Raw genomic sequence first — 21,064 nt, 5'->3', positions numbered from 1 at the left:
TTAAAGAGAAAAAAAAATGAATGCTGTTGAAAAAAAAAACGAAACAAAATGGGCCGGAATAACGGCACACACGGATATGAACTTATTTGCGTTTAATGGTAAGGTGACATCAGTTCCAGTCACGTCTGGATGTCAAGGCACAACTTGGGTTGTGACCAAACCAAAGTTCCTGACGTTTGAAATGGAATATTTCAGAAAAAAACCGGCTACCTATCAGATGTAAGGAAGCCCAGCAGAGTGGAACTAAATTGACCTTTTGAAATCGACAAAGCCGGGCCAATAAGATTGAGCGAGAAGACTTTGGAATGAATTGGCTCACTTTTTTCATTTGTTTGTCTGCCTAAAGAGAAATCTAAAAGAAAAAAGAAGGAAATGACACACGAACGAATCTTTCATGTTGTACTGAAAGGAGAGAGAAACCCAACTAGCCGGATCGAACAAGCTGGGTCACTCTCTTGGCTTATAGAGTAAAAAATGTCTGGCTGTGACCGGAAAGGGATGGACCAATGTCCCTTTCTCTGGCTACACACGAAAGAAAAGTATAGATCTCTCTTTTTCTCTCTCCATTTTCATTACACACATTCTCCCTTCAGTTTGGTGGGTACTGACTTGGCCAGGGCTTATCACTCTGTAAGCTCGTTGAATATTGGCTTTCCTCACTTTTTTTTTTTTTTGGTACACCCACTCCGAGCCAAAACCTCAATTGCGAGAGAAGCGGAAACTTTCAGTAAAAAGAAACAAAAAAAAAGTTTTATACCGTCAGTAGAAATGGAATTTACCGCCTATGTATATTACCCGTGTTATGGTCGTTTTAATTCACTTGAGCGACTATTTTCTTCTTTATTTATTTATTTTTTCTGTAGGCTCTCTGAAAAAGAAAAATCGATATTATATCTCTGGCTCAGACAACTGAAGACATTTACGTTATTACCTCTCTGTCTCTATCAGTATTTTTTTGCGCTGACGAAAGCAGAGGGCCGAGTCACGTGATCTAATCAAACAGCCCATCCCATCGGAGAAGTTTTGCGAAATTCTGGAAAACTTGAAAAACTATTATTGACGTTCCATACGACAAAGCGAAGCAGTTTTCTGTAAATCTCTTGTGTGCTCTTTGTTTATCTTTTTTCCCCCGTCTTCTTCCCCTCGTCAGGTCCCGCGATTTGGTAATGATGCTGCGCAACTTTGCCATTCAAAGTGCGGATCCTTAGGGTTCTCTTCAACCTTCCGTCTGCTACTCCTCCACCATATTCTACTTTCAAGTGCAATATACACAAGTATATATATATATAAGATAAGAACAACTCTCTCTGTCCTGGTCTGGCTCGTTTTCAGATATTCCAAACGACTTAGCTCTGATTTTGCTATGCACCACGTCTGGTAATCGCTGAAGGAATCTGCTGAAACTGTTGGGAAAACTTCTTCTATTTTTTTCTTAGTGGCAGGAAGAAATGATGCGAAAAGAACCATGCGGGATGCTTTTATAGAGTCGTGCTTAGAGACCTGTTCAATCTAATCGAGCAGATGATTGAAAGAAAAGCTTGGCTCTAGAATTATTTTCTCTCCTCCAGCTACGGGCGAAAACAATCCGCGTGGAATGGAAGCCATCCGCAAGGAAAGCAAGCCAAAAACAATCGATAGAACTGCTGGCACGCACAATCGGACGTCTACATACCGTGGATTACAACAGATGCCGTGAGTTCGTTTCGACATTGACACGAACGAGACACGAAAAAGGAGTTTTCGCCAATGAAGGGGCAAAAAGACCAAAGAAAAATGGCCAGGAAAAGAGGCACTGGAACTGAGTAAAATGTCCTAGAAACAAAACAAAAAAGGGGGAAATGGTGAAACTGACGTGACTGTTGGATCATTTGCGTAACGTCCATAAACCTGGGGGTCAAACCGAGCAGTAGATACTTTACCCAGCTGCTGCATACAATGTCTCCATAATGTTATTGATCTTGAAAATAATGAAGGCTTTGTCAAGGAGCACCGTAAGTGTCCCATAATTTTGATTTCAACTACAAGAGACCTGGTATGATATCCTTTCATTAGTTTTTGTTTCAGACAGATGAATATGAAGATACAAGTGTCGAATGGCGGGAACATACCTTTTGGATATCAATTTGCACAGTCGTCATCAAAAATGGCTACCTACACGTTTTTAAATCAGTTTTTCATACCTTAATTGACACAGTGTGCATGATTCATCACGGTATGTTAATGTAACTATTTCCATTCTTACACGTGGACAGTTTTTCTTTTTGCAAACGCAAATCACCTTGGGCATTTTGGAAAGCAACTCGTGTGTCGGGTTGAAGGTAGAGAGTGCAAAGCAAAAACAAAAGAAAAGCGCGGGATGGGTGAACAGTAGCCACAAAAAACAAAAACAAAAGAAAAACGGGAGGACGGGGTAGGTTTCGAAAACAACAAAAAAATGGCGAAAGGAAAGAGGTTGAGTACAGTACGTTCATGTACCACAGTCATTTGTCTGACGGAGATTAAGTTACATCGTTACGTTTACTGCTGCTCAAAAACCAGATCTCTTGTTTTGTTCCCCAGTATTTATTTATTAATGTTAGTTTAAATATTGAGATAACCTTTAGAAGAGACATTGTACTACACTTCGAATCGTTATGGTGAAAATGGTGGACGTGTTCTTACTGCAATATTCAAGGACCGACCACGTTGTTACGCCGCCATGTTAGCTGCGTACGAGACGCGAGATCGCGAAATCGAATGGTACGACTGTTATCATTTTTCAGTACTTTTATGTTGATAATTTATTTTGTGACTCATTTGTCGATAGTGTAGGAGTAGATTGGTATTCCTTTATTACTTTTTTGTGACAACTTGTTGGATGTTTTTATGTTGAATAGATTGCAATCCTGTTTTGAAGATGTTTTGCTGAACATCAGTATAGTAGTCTAGATTCTAGACCTTTTGTTTTACTTGTTTCATATATTCTAGGTTCTAGAATGTGTATGGTTATTTAAGACATAATATTGCAAATATCTGGTTCATATGCTTAATTTGCTCTCAATTGATTTGTACCCATTTTTAAAATTCTTGTTGAACTCTTTTGGGGTTGAGTAAAATATTAAAAACAATTACAGAACAATTAAAAGATGATTTTTTAGAGAACTTTTCTTTCCTGTTAGAATTTGAACAATTTCCAACAACGAATTCAGAATAGCAAAGGAGGGGGAGGTTTAAACACCACCTAATCACATTTCCTTTTTTTATCAGAGAATGAAATGTCTTCAAGTCACAACAGTAAAGAAACGAAACACAAAATGCATTTTTGAAGGAACGTCCGAAAACATTTTCCCCTACTACTCCAAGTAATCTGCCAGTGTGACCCGAGTTGAAAGACTTGGAACAGATGGGTTAGCAGTAGAAAAAGAAAAAATGAAATGGCAACCAACAAGAAGAATAAAAGTAAGAGAAAAGAAAAAAAGGTGTACGTAATAATAGTCTAGGAAAAAGAGATCTCCCCCCTGAGGAGCTGATGGATGTTTCCATGTATGGTCTGTGCGTTTGTAATAGATGTAACAAGAGACGGGAATGTAAGGTCTGAATAGACACAGTACATCCAGCAATTGAAGATGATATGTACCCGCAGCAAAAAAGAGAAGACGAAGAATATGAGAAAAGAACATTGACCAATTTTTATTGTATGGACCGTCTCTATAGCATCTGACATGTTCTATGATTATCTATTCTAGGTCGTTATTGTACGGCGTCTTTCCTACACCTTTTACACGAACTGTGGACGTCCAGCAACCCATTTCTGCGATGCAGCCGTTGATTCGATCTTAGAGCCCCCAATGTCCATCTCGTCGATAAAAACGAATTCGATTTGTGGAACTGTGGAACCGAGACGAGTTTATTTCAGCATTGAAAAACAAAGGTAAGAAGTTTCAACTGTTTATTTCGTGTGTCCCTTTCTTTTTCAAAAAGGACATTTGACTCTTCTGCATTTTTACCGCAGCGAGAGTTGAACAGTACACAATAAAATCAATCAGAACGTACAGCATGTATTGCACGCAGTCTGCACGTAGCGTATTTGTGTTCTGCGCACGAAGAGACGAGCGAAATAAAGTTTTGTAGATGTGCCAGCGATACGTCTACATTTCTAACATACCATATGTGTTGTGGTGGGGTTACTCACGGTCGAGAGAGGGGAAAAAAACGAGGCAAATGTCTGTCACGAAACGAGACTTTTTTAAAACTGACAGGACGATGCCAAAACAAAGGAGATTAAATGATGAGCTTTAAAGTTTAGGTGGAGCTGGTCGTTCTTATGTTTTGAAAAATGGCAGGTTAAACAGTAATTCGTTTTAATGGTAATTTTTTTAATCATTTTTGAATTGTTTGATAGAATTCAGTAAAATCTAAAAGAAAACGTTGCTTTTAATATTAAAAATTAGTTTCAGGCTTTTGTTTCCCCCCAGCATCGATTCAAATTTGTTGTTGAAAAGCAAAAGTTTTAGAGCTTTCATGGAAAACTTTGGACGCTTTGCTTTGTGATGTACCGATCAACTGATACAGCGAACAGTTGATCTCGCGCTCCACTAGATTTCGGGAGTATCCCAATAAATCTCTCCGCCCACCTTGTAGTTGCCAACGGCAAAAAGAATTTCTGTTTTCTCGCGAGAAAAAAAAAATTGAAATGAAAATAGCAATTTAAACGTCAACGGCCAACAAACGATGTCCCATTTCCTCCTCTATTTCTTAGAACGTAGTAACGTTATAATTTTTTCTTCCGTCTTGCTTTTTTTTAGTGTGATAAATCAGAGGCCCTTCAAGGTTCGCATTTGGCCCGAAATCCCTCCGGCCGGCGTTCATCAAAAGGGCCGGAATGTGTGTGCGATTAGGACGTACGTAGGAACATGAAAGTGTTAAGTCTATTCCTTGATCGTCTTACGTCTACTTTACGCTTTCCCCCTTTTTTTTCTGTTCACAGAGCTTATGATGTCCGCTGATTAATTGTCCTCTTTACCCCCCCTTCCAGACGTCGCGAAGGATTTAAACGGGTACAACAAACTACGAAGAGAGACGGGCTTCATTTCGAGTTGTATATAATCATAATAGACGGGTAAGAGTTCCTTAGACGCGTATTAAACTGCCTTTTCTTTTCATTTATTTATTTCAGTGACGGCCGAAAAAGAAAATTGCTTTTCGTGGAGCGCATGCGCGCAGTTTGGGTCGGGGTAAGGCCGTTTGTTATAGCGCTCAATGCCGACGAGGAATGATAGGTCTCCCCCATCCCTCCCCCGAAAAAAAAAAAAAGCGAAAACCGATTGCCCATGACACACACACGCGCACACGGATCATGTGGAAGTTGGGGAGGTGGGGTGACTATAAGAATCTGGATTGCCAAAGCCGGTAAATGGGGCTCAGTTCATGTCCGACTCAACACGCGATCGGATTGTTGCGTTAAACCATCGTCGTCTATCTGTCGTGTCTGTTTATGCGCTAGATGGGAAAGAACTACGTCATTTAATGGAATTATTTAAATATTTTTTTTTTTAGTGTGGCAGCAGTTGCGAATTGTTGGATTTGTTTAGAAGAACGGATGTCATTTGCATGTGACACTTGGATCGGACAAAGAATGATGCCGAACGGCTGAATAATTTTCTGGACTCGGCGAACTCGTTCCAAAATAAATTGTTGTAAACATTTTTTTTTTTTTCTAGGATTCGTGAACGTTTCTCTTTTGTTTTGTGAAATCCATCGAACTATAACGGGGGCTGTACATCGTCATCTGCTTCTCTTTTTTTTTTTTTATTTCTGGCGCCGTCTAACTTTCCTCTTCGCAAAGTGTCATTTCCATTTGGCCGTTGGCCTTGTGTCTGCGTTGGTCGTGTCCTACACTCCCCCAAAAAACCAGCACCTTTGCTCCCCCGCCGTTACTACACCGCTGGGGTAGTGTATACATCCCCGCTACTTGACGTGCCACTTCATCACTATCGGATGTACATAGCGAGTGAACTGGACCAGCTGACTCAACCATCGTATTATTGAATTTTATTTATTTATTTTATTTTTTTTCATATCCCGTTCCGGGCAACAACTTTAAAAAAAAAAAAAAAGGAGGAGCGGGAAAAAAGTGAACGTTTCATTTTCATTTTTATATTTTTGTGTGTGTGACAGTTGCAGTGTCTGGCTGACTTTCATTTATGTGTTTGTCCTGGTGTGTTTGCTGCTTCAATGGTCCGTCAACGAATTTCAACAATAACTTCATCACAGTGGGTGAAAAATTGTCCGTCAGGCCAGCAGCGAGTGAACACGACAGTTTGAAACGTCCTGAAAGTTTCTTTATTCCTGCACTCTTTGTTCCTCTCCTCTCCTTCCGGCCGGAAGGATGATGATTTTCTACCTATCAGTTTGGCTCCATTTTCACGGTATTTTATTTTTTATGTTTTCCCTTTTATTTTTTTAAGTTCGCTTTTAAAAGATTGGACGTAGACGTAGAACGATGTTGCTCTATACTTTGGTGGCCGTCGTTTCTGTTATGTTTCGCAGTTTGTCATTGTTACAACAACAACAACGAAAAAGAGAGCGAGAGAGAGAGACGGGCTAGCAACAGAATGACGATACTTAATATTACTCGAGTATTCTGTGATGTATTAGACGCGTCCCTTTTATCTTTTTTTATTCGACTACAAAAGAAGGGAGAAGAAAAAAAGAAAAAGGTTTTGTTGACGGGCACGTTATTTTCTGTTAGCGTTCCCTCTTTCTTTCTGCCTCCTTTATGACGTTCAGTTTCGAGTACTGCGCTATTTTTATGACAACAATTTCAAAACATTTTGTTTTTACTATGTGGCACGTCATTTAATAATTGACGTGATTATTGGCTATATTGTCGTTTGAATGATTTCTTCTATTTTTTATTTCTATTTTTATCGATGTCTTCCCTCCGGCTGTGGAAACCCCAATAGCTTCGTTAGCGTTGAAGATTGTTGGTGTTGTGGTGCCGTCAGAGGTTGTGGCTGGTCGGGACGCTCTTCTTCAATGCCATTACGATCTGGAGGGAAGCTCTTTATACGCGCTCAAATGGTATAAAGGATCGCACGGTAATGTTTGTTTTCTCTTGCGAAAAAATATTCTATTTTGTCGTGTGTATCAATCACGCTTTTCGGTTGTGAAAGAGCGTGACAAACAAGTCGCTTTGATTTGCTGGGTTGTGTCGAGGAACACGTTGGTTTTAACGATTTTGTTTTGTTTACACACGCGTGCGGCGTACGGGCTGGGGATCATGGCGGGCACACAGAATTCTATCGCTTCATCTTGAAAGAAGTGCCGCCCGTGCAGACGTTTCCGTGGTCCAGCATCACTATTCATCACGCAAGTTGCAATTTTTTTACACGCCTCCCTTTTTTTTATTTATTTTTATTTAATAACCTTTTCGTATTTGTCGAGTTTGAATGGATGGGTTAGTGCGTGTGTGTTTAGCTAAGGATGGAGATGAATTGAAAATCAAACGAGTTTCGTTGATTTGGTATAGAAACTCTCTGCGTTAGTCTTTGATGCCTTCTGTCGACGTTGCCAAACTTTTTTTTTTTTCTAATGGAATAAGAAATGCTTTATTCGTATTTTTGGTTAGGGATGAGAGTCGTATATAAACGGGCAAGTTTTTTTTTTTTCCAATGGGTGGGGGGTTTCAGCAACTTGAGGCTCACTGCTGATGTAGTTGGATCATATCTGTCTACGCAAAGGCGGATTAACTTTTAAAAGAAAATATTAAATGACATGTTTAATTTGTTCGTATTCTCGGGGAATTCCCTACCCCTCTTTTATTGATCGTTTTTGTTGTGCAGCTTGAGTGGGAAAAAGAGGAGGGGGGGATTAGATGATTCGTTGAATAATCTATCGAGTTTCGTGTGATATTTCTATTTCAGAAAAATTGCGACGCTAATGCGAGATTGAACAAGATTTTTCCCCTTTCTCTTTCGTGTGATGTGAAAATGTAGGAAGAAACGCGCAGCCGGTTGTTCGCTGCTCCGTTGGCCGGAAGGGTTTTGTTGAGGAACGTCACGGCTTCCGCCGAAGGAGTTTACAAATGCGAAGTATCAACAGAAGCTCCTTATTTCGATACGGACTATGAGGAGGCTAATCTTTCCGTCATCGGTAAGTAACTAATGCGCCATTGATTCGTGTCTCATCCATGCGGAAAAACAAAAGATGTTGTTGGCCTTGCGTGCAACGTTCTATACGTTCGTGTACGTTGGAGTTTGTGGACGTAAACAAAGAGCAAACAAACAAATATTTAGATAAGGTCAAAATGCAATGGCTGAATGGAAGTCGACGTATTGATGATTAAATTTCTTATTGTTTTTTGTTTTTGTATTTTACGTAAATTCCCTTTTGGGTTGTTTTGGAACGATGCGGTCGAGAAAGAAGTGGCAAGCGAGAATCCGATTATCAGCTGGTTACAGGGCCGTCTCGATTGGCAGTACGACGATGTCTTCCACTTCAAATGCTCCATGAATGGCACTCGGCCCGCTAGTCAGCTCTCTTGGCTCCTTAACGGCCATCCGGTAAGGTTTCCACTTAATCACATGAATCATTTCGCTTCTTCGTAGTACATCTGCCGGGTGATGGTGATGAATTTAAGAAAGAAAGAAGAAAAAAACAAAATGTGAATAATTAATGAGAAACGTGGCGTTAGACCTTGTCCACCACCTTCCATTCCGGAAAGGTTTGAATGTGTGTGACTGGGCCACGTTGAGTATAATGAATGATCTCGCTGTCATTGTGGTTTTAATCCCTGCCATTAATTTCAATAGTTTGCGGCTGGCTGTGCTTATGAGAAAACATAAGAGAAACAAAAAATTAAAAAAGAGGCGGATTATCGTGAAATTCTTTTCTTAAAAAAAACCCATCAACCCACCCGTTTTGTTTTTAAACCCCCTGAACAAAAATCAAAATTCACGAGAAAAAATTTTAATTTAATTTGATTGATCGCTTTTTTTCCTTTTGCTCTTGAAAAAAAAAGGGATTTTTCACTGCGAAATTTGCATAAACATTTAATATTTTCCTTTATGGGACGACTTTCGGTGCAGGTTCCTTTATCGATGGTGGAACCTTACGATCCTGTGCTCATTAAAGGAGACTCTACGGTGCGCTATTACAGCGCCCAGCTGGGGCTGCGTTTCAAGATGGAGCCGCATCTTTTGCTCTCTGCCGCCCACGTCGATCGCTTGGAGTTGACGTGCGTCAGCCGCGTAGGTTTGCGGCAGAGCGGAGACGCCCTCATCGAAGGACGGGCCAAGTGGATCGTGCAACGTCCCATCACTTCCACGGCCGGAATTCGCTTGCAAGCGGCTCCCGTCGCCGGATCGACTGTCGATAATTGGCCTGCAGAAAACGATGACGACGTGGGCGGAGGCGGAGGAGGAGGAGGACGCAAAAATGAACGCGTCAAAGAAGATGAAGAAGATGATGATGATTACATCCGAGTTGGCAACAACAAACAACAAGAGGATGACGCTGTTTCGCTCGAATCTGACGACGCAACTGCTCAAACCGATTCCGAGAATCCGTCGCGTCGCACTCAACCCGTTGTCGGATCGCATCCAGGTATGAAACTTTGATTTAAAACCACCTGAAAATTGCATATTCTCTGCGTGCATCGCCCACGTCGATTAGTTTTTCGTCTACATTCTCCCCCCCCCCTCTTTGTTATTATTATTTATTTAACACAATTTTGTTTGCAAGTTACGCAATTGCGATGTGAATTTTTTTTTTAAACTTTATTTCTTGTTTCGTTCCAGAAAATGGAAGAGTCACATTAATGTTTTAATATAGGAAGTCATTCGTTTACAAATTCCGGTACCGTATCTGTAAATAGGAGCGCGCGTGTGTGTGTGTGTGTGTATTGTTAGGGATCTGCTCCCGTGGCTTATAGAATACGAGAGAGAGAGAGAAAGATTTCCGGAGTTGCCGAATCTTTGATTATTCGTCGTTAATGCGAATTATGTTCTTTCCGTATTTCTCTCCCCCCTCCTATTTTTATTTTTCATTTTTATGTTTATTACTTGTTTTCTATTTTTGCACGCGCGTTTAATAGGATGTCGAATGTTGGCGCTATATACGATCGCATTGGTAGCAAAGGAATTTTTTATTATTTTCTACTTCTGCCTTGATGGGCTAAAAGGGAGGGGGGGCTTTTGATGGTTCGTAAAAAGAAGAAATCGGAGTAATCAAATGGGTTCTCGGTAATCTCTCGTTGTAACGGTGTATTTAATTTTTTTTTTATACTTGGTCTTTGGAGAGATTGAATGACGAGATTTATTTATTCCGATACTTTCCATTTCATGGGGTGAGTGTGTGTGGGGGGATTCTTTTCGAGAGATTACACAACCGGAAGAGATCGGAAAAAGTCAAATACGATTAAAAGATAACACCGCGTGAGGAGCGTTTCAAAACCCGAAATAATGAACAGGAAAAGAAGGAAATGAAGATGGATGAGCATTTTTTTGCTGGCTCATTTCTCTTAGTTTAATTCAAAGTATTTTCGTTTTTTTTTTAAAGAGTATTTATAGCTAGTTCAGTAATGCGATTTATGATTTGGAAAAGAGACTTGGCTGCTTTTTCTAATTGCCGTTATTATTATTCGAACGTATTAAGCCAATCGCGAGCGTATGACCGAATAAATGTCTTCAATTTATTCCCCTCCCCTAGCGTAAGAAATAATGTTGAGCTGTTCTACTTGGCGAATTCTATACAACAGCCGCGAATGAAAATATCTCTGATGTCAAGTTGTCCCCCCCACACACACACACATACTGTGCCAGGCATGAAAACGTGCAGATCGATATGCACTTCCTCTCCTCCTTTTTTTTTTTAAATATAATACGTAGGACGATGGGAGGTATTCCTCCAATTTGTTTCCTTAAAAAAAAAAAAAAAATGAAAAGGGGCGACATGCGTCTAAAAGATCTGCGTTTTTCTTTTTTTTTTTCTATTTATTTATTTCCTTTTGCTTTTTCACTATAACTCGTGTTTATAGATGCGCTTGGTATCGATATCAAGGATCTTGTTTTCATCCGTTTCTTTTCGTAACCGTTGCCCTGTTATGGGTGGGGTTATCCGTCGGGCCTTGCACGCACATTTCGGTTTTTTAATAAGTGCAGATGATGTATAACATGGATGTGGAACACGCTTCTCGCGCTCGTAAATTGTCGATGCAACGACGCCCGTTTTCCATTTCGAATCGACAAGGATGAAAGGAGATGGTTGTTTTCGATTATTTAAAAATTGTTGTGCAGGGGGGGCCTTCACAAAAAGCTTTTATTCAATCTGATCTTCCTTTGGTGTTATCTAACGACGAATGCGACGAGATGAGTTGGTAATTGCAAAAGTTGAGAATGGGTGAATTCATTTCATTTTTTTTCCGATACAAGGAGGTTGTCCGGGGCAACCGACGCTTCATTAATTTGATTTAACGATTTCATCGACTTTAGTCGAACACGCCCAAACAATTGCGTCTCTATTTATATAGCCAACATTTCTCTTCTTCACAGCTCCATTTATTATTTATTTCTTCATTGCAAAATTTGTTTTCTAATTATTTGTGTGTTATGTGTTTGTGCTGTGGTTATTGACAGGGCGGGTCGATAACAAAAGCAGCGCCGTCAATGCTGGTAACACGATTCAAGGATCACTCCTCGCAAGACTGCACCTGTTCTTCTCGACATCTGTCATCTTGATAATCGTCATTTATACGTTGCCGTGACAAGGGCTTTTGATGTGGTATTTTGTTTTTAGTTCCTTCTTTCGTCATCGTGTATGCGATATTACGTACTTGCGTAACAGTGTACCTCTACAAATTCTATTTAAATGTGGCGAATGGCAGCGAAGGGATTGACGCAATGAATAGGTCGCATTGTTGATGACATTTGTATGCAGCGCAAATAATTTGATTGCATCATCTTTTTCTTTTTTGACTCATCAATTCTCTTGTATCCTGTCGACAAAGAAACAAATGACGGATTGCATTCTGCCAATGTAATACCTCCCCCCTCCCCCTCTTATATAAAGAAAGGAAGGACGGTGGATGTGAAGAACAAAACACAAAAAAAATGATAATAATAAATGTCAATTTATTTGCTATTCGTTTGGGCTCGTGTTGCGTTAGCCGCGGATGCGACGCTGGACATATTGGATATAACTGACGGTGTGTGTAAGGCGCAGACTGAATAGCGTGATGGGAACAATGCACGTGTGTGTATACAACAAAGGTCGTTGATGTGTATAGAATTCCCCAGCCGAAAACCACAACACAAGAGAGAGAAAAAAAAAGGGGGCGAAAAACTAATGATGTCTCACTTGGACATTCGTGGCAATCGCGTACTTGCGTTTGCGGACAAAAGAGGTATTACACAGACGCGCTTCTTTTGATGATTAATCCACCATCTATCCGGTTTGCTCCATCAAACTTGTGATTTCTGTATTACTAACGTTTTTTTTTTTTGTTATCTGTGAGTTTCAGGTTTATTGGTGGGATATTAAATGAGTTTCGTATTTCGCGTTGTGAAAAGCAATCGATTTTTTTATCACAGTTATGTCGGAGAATAGTGTGATTCAACCATCTGACCGTAGAGGCCATAAATCCAAAACCGGAATACTGGGACTGGATGTCATCCAGCAATCAGCCAACCATATCGTTCGGTAATAACAGCAAATGATATTCATCTTGAATTATATGTGTCATGTTTAAAAAAACAAAAAAAATGTGGACTATAAATCATTTGGATTGGAGCAATTATTGAAAGTTAACTGGTTTTCTTTTTTTGTGTCACAGGCGATTGGTTTGGTTAACGGCGTTAACGACTTGTCTCGTTTTGGCCGTTGTTCACGGTGCCAGTCTGATCCAGCGCTATCGCAGCTATCCGACGCGCGTCCAACTTGACGTCTCCAATCGGCAAGGCATTGCGCTTCCGGCCGTGACTGTCTGCCCGCTCGATCGATTCGACGTCAACCGTTTGGAACGGCTGTGGCGCCACACGATTGGCGGCCCTGCACAAGCTCCGGATGCCACGGACCAGTATTACCAACTGGCTGATCTGTTGCCCGTCCAAGAATTATGGCACAAGATCGCCTACTCGGACGCTCAAACTCTGTTCTCTGTGGTAATTGAATTTAGTTTTAGTTTTTTTTCTGATTATCTTCGTGACGGACTTTATCCATTTCTGTTTTTTTTTTTTTTTCTTATTGCTCACGCTGATGCATGTCTTCTTCTTTTATGGTGGTGGGGGACGTTGGGTTATAGTACAAGGGACTAACGAGAGACGCTGGGAAATGGACGGACAACTTGTGAGACGTGTCGTTATTGGATCTAGTTAGTTATGCGGGGGGACGGTTGAAAATCGAATTAGACTGAATTTCATTTCCAGTCTCTTATATCTGTCGTTGACGGTCGGTCGTTTTGTGTGTCTGCCCTTAACCTCCCCAAATGTTGGCTTTTTTTTTTATTTCGGGGCGACCAAGTGCTACCTCGGCCGCGGAAGAGACTGTCAAAGCGAGGGCACTTTCCAAGCTGTGTGGACTCCATCCGGAACGTGCTTCACTTATTCAAGTAAAATTCATTTTCAAAAAGCACCGTTGGTTAATATGAAACATTTCATTTATAATGAACTTGGCTTTTCATCTCGTAACTTTGATTTTCCTTTGTCATTTGAAGAGGAAAAAGAAAAAAAAAAGAAAGAAAAGTTTGATTTAATTAAGTATATAGGACTGCCGTTTTCAGAGTTTTAGCCGGAAGTCATGCAACCGAGTGTTTCGCTTGCTTTGATCTTCTTATTTTATTGGCCTCAATTTGTCCTTGCCCATTACCGTCCGTTTATTTTAGCGTTTAATTAATTAATATTAAAAACAACAACAATAAAAAAAACAGGTGAACGGAGCACGCTAAGCGGCCATTTCAACGGCATTTACGCCCGTCTTCGCATCGGCCACCAACTAAATGAATACACCAAATCATCCGGCTGGAAGGTATTAAAAATGCAGTCCTATCTAATAGAAATTAGAAGCGGGTGGGCGACGTTAAAATGTAGGAACGTTGCACGTAAATAAACTTTTGATTGCCGCCTTGAAAAAGGTCACCGTACATCAAGTGGGCGTCTCTGCCTGGCTGACGTCGTCCAGGCAATACGCCGAGATGACGACGCGCTACAAGCCGTTCACGAACGGGACTGGCGGCGGAACGGTCAAATCTCAGCACATGAACATTCGATTGACACCTAAAGAATTTAACAGCATCGATCATCCCCGTCAGCCGTGCAGCTCGGAGCCCTGGAGCCGGGCCGATTGTGAGATTGAATGCTTCCAGCGAATCGTCACTTCGATCACGAACTGCAGGTTTATTTTTTATTTGTTTACCTTTTTGTTTGTTTGCTTTTAGAAAAAATAAATCATAAATACGTGTTTTGTTAACGTTCGTTCTATTAATTTTTTTGCAAAGGCTTCCTTATATGACTGACGATCGAGTTCCTTATTGCAACACGAGTTCCAGCGTCAGACGGACGGAGGAACTAGTTGCCCAACTCATTACGGAAACTCGCAGCCAATTAAAATGCAATTGCATCGAATCTTGTTCCAAGGTTTTCATTTTGAAACTTTTCACGTTTTTTTTTTAATTACTCTAATTATACGAAGAGTTTTGTTTTACATTTTTACACGGATCTGTTTCATTTTTCAGGTTGTTTACATGTACGAAAGTGAATCGCATACAGTAAACACAGAATACGGCCGGATCAAAGTAAACTTTTTTTGTGTGTTCTTTTTTTTTTTTCTCTTTTGTTTAAATTAGTTTGTAAGCCATTTTTGTTTAAAAACATTTATATCTATATATTCTTTAATAACAGATATTTTATGATACGGCTCTATGGGTGACGGTGAACGAAGTCTTTCTTTACACTTGGGTCAAACTCCTTTGCGACGCTGGAAATATTCTCTGTTTGCTGTTGGGCGCTTCCGTCCTCACTTTCTTCGAGATTGCCGAACACATGGTCAACCGACTGATGGCTCTACGTCTCTGTTTCGAATAGAAACAAGTCGTGCTGCTGCATCGCCTCTGTCCCCGGACCGTGGATCAACACGATTTGTTATCGACTGCGAGTGTTCAATCGCAGTTTCGTGCTCTGTCTTGTGTTTGTCTAAGGAAATCCAACTGTATAGAACTTTGGCCTTCTTTGACGCCCATCGTTCTCCAAACCTGCTGACGAACAGTCTATCGATTTCGGTGTCCGTTTTGACGGAAGTCTGTATTTGTTTGCACGACGGGAATCGTCAAAAGCGGACGCACATCCGCCTCCCCATTTTCATCGCCGCTGTTTCTCTTGCCAATAACGTAAACAGTTGCATTGACGACTAGTTTCGGCCCAGCAACGAAGAATAAGTGGCGGGTGGATGCAAGAGGCCGCTAATCTATTCAAGAGGGATCCCCTTTCGCACAAGTCCCGTCATCCACATCCGCTACTCCATATAACCAATTATGATACCCGTCAGGAAACAAACATTTGGATCAATTTCCCTCGTCTAACGAAGATTATGGTGGGGGTCTTATGGCCGTGCTGTTTGGGCCGGTATACATGAGCCCTTAAGTGTCGATGAATTGTTTTGTTCTGCCTCCTCCTCCCTTAAACAAAAAAGGTTTTTTTTATTCTTTCTTTCTTTTGAAATACTTCACTTTTCGCTAATTTCGAGTCTGCATTGCGGTATAATTAGCAAAGGTGGGGAGCTGTTTCGCTAATCATTAGAACCACTTGTGCATGCGTTGGTTCCAACACTTCTAGAAATTGGGGAGAAACGTTTTTGGATTGCCAACAAATGGGGTTGGATATTTTAATACGAGTTGTCCGTTCAATTAAACTCTCCTCACTGGGGGTGGGCATGAAGTTTTGTATAGCTGCAATGTGTACAAACGAGTTTAATCACGTCCATCAGCAAAACCTGGAAGTGCGTATTCACAAGGGAAACGTGATAGAGACGATCCAATTAGTCAGCCGTCACCATCAAGAGGTTCGCTAACGAGACACCACTTAGACGTTATTGACTATGCCAACGGCTGTTTGTTTATGCGTTAAGAGAAAAAGACGGACGTCCTTCGCGCTTTCCGATGCTGTTTCGACTTATTTTTAGTCATGTCAGACACGGAGTGAAGAACTGTTGCCTGTACGGTGAACTTTTATGCTTTAATTACAATCTGTCGTTCGTGAACTATTGAACTGTTAACGCAGAAAAAGACTTCCTATGGATGGTGGTCGGGAATTGATAGGATACACGAACGCCATCTGTTGTCTGATGTATGGATTAAGCTTTAATTGTGCTGCGTGTCACGAACTGAAGCATTCCACTTTCAAAAGGTTTTACTCTGTTCGGCTCTGTAATGTTCTAAATTAATTGACAAGACCTCGGTTCTGCTGATGGTGGCGCGTGGAACGTTCTAGGTTATTTTCGTGTGTTTTTCCTGTTTTCGTTACTGAACCAATGTTTCTCCCACGTCTTTTCCTTTCCGGCCAGAGCCCTTCAAACCTCGATCTATGTTAATTTTATATATACCGTACAGTACGGTCATGACCCCATACGGGCTGTTAAATAGAAATTAATGTTTCATCAGATGTGGCCTAGTGCGAGGGAAAAAGAGAGAAGAAAAAGAAGATATACATCATCTAACGGTACATAAAGAGTTAAACCAAGACTCCTAAACCAGCTGACTGCAGCTGGGTGCCTAAAAGTTGCATTGATATGGCCTATTTGTTAGGAATTTGAAATGTGTTCAGGGTGGGGTGGATAATAAATGATCAGTGCGTTCCGTTTTAAACATTCTTTTGGCTACTAGTTAATACACGGAAATTTACCATTTTTTCGTACCAAACTGAGGGATAATTTTTCACGACACACGATTGTTTGAAAGTTGATTTTCCCTAGACGTCATTTGAATGTACAGTATCTTGCACAAAAATCCGAACACCGATTTAAATGTTGAAAGCCACCTATTGGCGGTGTAACGGGTTTTTTGTTGTTGTTTTTTAAATAGGTAGGGTAGACGGGGTGATGGACAGGGTTGGGAAAGTCTACACCTTGCTTTTTTTTTCTTCAGGGCAAGTAACAGGTCAGGTCATTTTTGAAATTCTCAGGGGGCACGGAACGCCGTTTGACCCACTTTTTAATAGACAACTCTTATTCGATAGTTGTCCGTTTATTTTGCAAAAAGATAGATAACTTGTACTGCCATCTAGCGGGCAAAAACATCACTTGAAGGAGGGATTTATTTTATTTATTTTTTGTTGTTGTTAGAAATAATCATCAACAAATTTGAGTGGCAGCAGTGCACCTTATTTACCATTACCATCAACAAATAGCGTCATCTAGCGATACCAATAGGAGAAATTTGAATTACTATTGAATATTGATTGGAATTTTTCTTTAAAGTTTTTTATCGATTTCATCGTTTCCGATAGACAAGCAGACGAATTTGTGACATTGGAACGAAAGATTCGATACGTGTTATGGTGTTATCGTGTTAAGCGGGAGTTAATAAATGTTCGCGTTCCGTTTTAATCATTCTTTTGGCTACTCGTTAACCCCCAGAAATTGAAAATTTTTAATAACAAACCCCAAGGGCACTCTTTTTCACGACACACGATTCTTTGAAGGTTGATTTTTACTATACATAGATAGTCATTTGAATGGTACAGTACAGTATATTAGTATGTTTTTTTTTTTTTTTTTTTATTGGTGCCACTGTTTTGCCACTGGTTACAGTTTACGGGCCGCCATAGTAGGGCCCTTAAAAAAACGAAAGAAAAAAAAAATTTGAATGGGGTTTGATGTGGAAGAGGGCGATGGAAGTACCATCATTTTTCGTTAGGAAGAGGTGTGAACTGTCCGTGTAGTGGTGCGTGCCCGGATGTGGGAGCAACTATGCTCACCAGGGGGTTGAACTCGAATAACAAGGTGCCCCGATCACCAAGTGACGCCTTATCCAACTCACCCATCCCCCCCCAATTTAAAAAATTTTTTTTTTTCTTTTTTTTTTTTATAAAAAAAAATTTTTTAAATTTTTTTTCCTGTCCTCAGCCCTACAGTGTGCAAAAATAGATTGTGGAAAAAACTGCCCATGCTGATCTGCACAATGCTGGCTTCATGTAAGTGACCTATCAACAGTAATTTTGGTTCATCTTTGGCTTTCACGTGCAAATATATGACAAATATTTATATTAGTAAACTGCTATTGAACACAGGACCACACAATGTTAAAAGACTCTTCCCTTAAGGAAATTTGTAGCTGTGGACTTTCTTTAGATGACTCTTGTATCAGAAATATTTTCCCTGCTTCTTTGAACAAGGAACATAGGATGTCTTGATGCCAACAAAGTGTCATCAGAAAGATTGTAAAAAGATGTTAAGGTATTTGACAAATCTGTTATCATGTTAATAAAGGCACTTTTTTGTTATTCTTAAATTAGCAGGAGAAACCTAAAGTTGGAGGACGATACATTTGTTTCCCATTACTAGTTTTGTAAAACAAATGGTAAATTGGTAAAAAAAACAATGTCACCAATTACTTTAAATAAATTGTTTTCAAAAGTGGAGATTGATTCCAAATCTTCAGCTTCCCAGGCAGACACCCATCCACAAAGCCATGGGTGATAGATGATATTCACAGCGGCACGACTGCGTTGTAAATTGGAATCACTTTTATAAAGCCAAACAGGTATAACAAAAATGGCATTTTAAAAATTTTTTGTATAGAATTATGATGACTCGGCTATTAAGAAATGGAATCGAATTTTTAAGTTTTGTTACGTTTGAAAGTTACCCAAGATTATCGTATCTCATTGTTATTCAGCATATATGTCTATGTAATTCATTGCTGGGAAACTATATTACATGGAATTGTTGTGTCATAATACTATGTGTTGAAACATGTTTTACTGCCTGTCCTCCGTAATTGGAGCAGCAATGTGCTTAACTGACCTGAGGAAATGAAACAACTGTTGCGTCATCTAGCGGTCAAGATTCAAACCTTTAGGAAATCCCACTCACTGGAGGAGGAGTTAAATTTTCGGTTGCAGGTTGTTGATTATTTTCAGCAAAAAAATAATAATAAATGGCACTACACGAGGTGCTGAAAAAAAAAGGGGTAATTTGGCATTCCGTACCCTTTAACGGATAAAAAAGATCAGGCATGTTAGATCAGTCGGTTAGAGCGCAGTTCTTCTAACGTGGTGGTCTGGAGTTCGATGCGCCTAAAATGTATTATTTTCATAAATTCGGAGTAAAATCCAAATCCATTCAATTGAACAACATCTTCGTCTGCTATGCCTGCAATGGCGGACTAAACGTTATCAACAGCATTTGCTTTGTTAATTTTGTGCATTTTATCGTTGTTTTTGTGCGTTTCCAGCCTCCAGTAAGTTGAAAATGACAATAACTATAAAGCTGGCATTATTTTTTAGCTTAATAGTTGGAAAAAGTTAGATGGCAGCTTGTTAACAAGGCATAGTAAAGTTTGGCTTAGTTGGCAACCAAGAAAAAGTACTCGTGTTCTTGTTGAATTTAATCTGTAGTTTTTAGTTTTACTTTAAACATCCCTTTATTCCTCTACAGAGTATGGAATACAAGTATGAATGATTGGTAATTTTACCATGGGAGCATTGCTTTTAAATTGGTCCCTCACAACAGATTGTCAATTAACTCGAAAGGGTTTAGTAGCCTGTTTTAAAACCCAAGCTCACTGGGTGTTCTCTAATTATTAAAGACATCTGATAGTTGCATGTTTACGTGGAGAAGGACTATTGGAATTAGCAATATTTTTCACCTTTTAATTCCCCGTATGAATAATCTGTAGTAGACTTTCCCTCTAGACTTTCAGAATCTTTATTCAATTAAAATAGCTCAAAAACACGATCGTTCGTTAAATGTTAGTGTTATAAGTAGATTGCCAATGGAAAAATGACTGATTACCATGTGTGAATTGTTTTTTTTTTCCTTCAGCTAATTTTATTTCTTTTCTTTTTTTGTAAGAGTTTATCAGTGACGGTGACCATGATAATGCTATTGTTCTTTCGTCTGATTTCTTTCCTTTTTTTCTTATACAGATTGAAACTGACAAAGAAATGAGTTCTGTTCTTCGCCTCATTTTTGCCTCATCGTCATCAAACTGATCGTCCTCGCCTCGCCGTCTTCGCCTCGCCGTCTTCGCTTTGCCGTCTTCGTCTTGCCGTCTTCGCTTTGCCGTCTTCGCTTTGCCGTCTTCGCTTTGCCGTCTTCGCTTTGCCGTCTTCGCCTTGCCGTCTTCAAGTTGATCGTCTTTGCCTCGCCGTCTTCGACTCATGGTCTTCAAGCTCATGGTCTTTGTCTCAATGTCATCGAGCTCATCGTCTTTGCTCGCGCTCGTCTTCTCCTCATCGCCGTCATCGTGGAAACTCGCGTTTTTGGTAGTTTGTTTTGTTATGTTTTTGATTGTTGTATAGTGTATGTTTAAAGTTAACCCGTTGGCTGCCACCCATTTTGCTCCCCTTTTTTTTTTAGTTGTAGGGACCGGCGGCGCTGTTCTGCCTCATGGTTGATCACCCATGGGGTGGGGCAGTCGCCTTGCGCCTTAGGGCGCCGTAGGCAATGCACCAGTAGGGACTTCCCTTTGTCGATGCGATGGTGGAGTACCTGGGGTGTGCATTCCCGTAAAGGTCTCCATCGTCAAGTCAGCCCGGACTTGTCTTCGGACAAGTCCCCCTTTCATCGGATCCCTCTGAAACGATGCGTAGTAACTGTAGGAGAACAACCTACGGGTTGTAATGGCTTGGCAGCCAACGGGTTAACTTAAGTGTTTGTGTATTTATGCATGTATGTTTTGTATTTATTGTATAACATGTGTTGTATGTATTGAATAACATGTCATGTAAAACAGTGGTGGAATTGTGGGTGGAGGTGGGAAAATACAAAACCAATTCCATTTTTATCTTTGTGTATTGAATTTTTGTATTTAAGAAGAAACCAATATAAAGATAGACCAACTTAGATCATCATTTAGTTATCTATAGACAACAAG

At 40.2% G+C, this 21,064-nt stretch overlaps 2 protein-coding genes and 2 long non-coding RNA genes across 13 annotated transcripts; 3 read left to right on the top strand and 1 right to left on the bottom strand.

Annotated features, from left to right (window-relative positions):
• Nucleotides 1-106: 106 nt before the first annotated feature.
• LOC116921630 lies at nucleotides 107-1,362 on the bottom strand. Its single transcript, XR_004393475.2, has 3 exons — nucleotides 932-1,362; nucleotides 796-868; nucleotides 107-721 (listed from the first exon to the last, which is right to left on the bottom strand). It is a non-coding gene; the product is annotated as an uncharacterized LOC116921630 (long non-coding RNA).
• A 1,096-nt stretch (nucleotides 1,363-2,458) lies between these two features.
• Nucleotides 2,459-12,120, top strand: LOC116921580. Of its 9 annotated transcripts, none has more exons than XM_045172349.1 (14): nucleotides 2,459-2,739; nucleotides 3,247-3,438; nucleotides 3,726-3,910; nucleotides 4,785-4,880; nucleotides 4,967-5,098; nucleotides 5,156-5,388; nucleotides 5,536-6,017; nucleotides 6,157-6,407; nucleotides 6,945-7,079; nucleotides 7,277-7,350; nucleotides 7,977-8,133; nucleotides 8,404-8,543; nucleotides 9,069-9,585; nucleotides 11,616-12,120. In XM_045172349.1, exons 8-14 carry the CDS (start codon nucleotides 6,368-6,370, stop codon nucleotides 11,741-11,743), a joined length of 1,191 nt encoding a protein of 396 aa, XP_045028284.1. In that variant the 5' UTR covers nucleotides 2,459-2,739; nucleotides 3,247-3,438; nucleotides 3,726-3,910; nucleotides 4,785-4,880; nucleotides 4,967-5,098; nucleotides 5,156-5,388; nucleotides 5,536-6,017; nucleotides 6,157-6,367; the 3' UTR covers nucleotides 11,744-12,120. The 9 variants fall into 9 exon arrangements, with proteins under 9 accessions (XP_045028284.1, XP_045028288.1, XP_045028287.1 ...); XM_045172353.1 differs by having other exon boundaries at nucleotides 5,156-5,675; nucleotides 5,825-6,017; XM_045172352.1 differs by having other exon boundaries at nucleotides 4,967-5,036; nucleotides 5,156-6,017.
• Nucleotides 12,121-12,496: 376 nt separating this feature from the next.
• Nucleotides 12,497-16,880, top strand: LOC116920103 (acid-sensing ion channel 5). The gene is made up of 9 exons (XM_045172348.1): nucleotides 12,497-12,507; nucleotides 12,570-12,678; nucleotides 12,812-13,139; nucleotides 13,498-13,585; nucleotides 13,904-14,001; nucleotides 14,108-14,367; nucleotides 14,471-14,609; nucleotides 14,708-14,767; nucleotides 14,874-16,880. Exons 2-9 carry the CDS (start codon nucleotides 12,572-12,574, stop codon nucleotides 15,054-15,056), a joined length of 1,263 nt encoding a protein of 420 aa, XP_045028283.1. The 5' UTR covers nucleotides 12,497-12,507; nucleotides 12,570-12,571; the 3' UTR covers nucleotides 15,057-16,880.
• Nucleotides 16,881-18,076: 1,196 nt separating this feature from the next.
• Nucleotides 18,077-20,974, top strand: LOC123471255. 2 transcript variants are annotated; one of them, XR_006645540.1, is made up of 4 exons: nucleotides 18,077-18,158; nucleotides 18,235-18,404; nucleotides 18,480-19,426; nucleotides 20,115-20,974. It is a non-coding gene; the product is annotated as an uncharacterized LOC123471255 (long non-coding RNA). The 2 variants fall into 2 exon arrangements; XR_006645539.1 differs by having other exon boundaries at nucleotides 18,078-18,158; nucleotides 18,255-18,404.
• The last annotated feature ends 90 nt before the right edge of the window (nucleotides 20,975-21,064 follow it).

This window comes from Daphnia magna, linkage group LG4 (genome assembly GCF_020631705.1).
Source record: "Daphnia magna isolate NIES linkage group LG4, ASM2063170v1.1, whole genome shotgun sequence".
In the NCBI taxonomy this organism is placed as follows: Eukaryota; Metazoa; Arthropoda; class Branchiopoda; order Diplostraca; family Daphniidae; genus Daphnia; species Daphnia magna.
The sequence above is the reverse complement of the archived record's forward strand: the minus strand, read 5'-3'. Positions and strand labels throughout refer to the sequence as shown.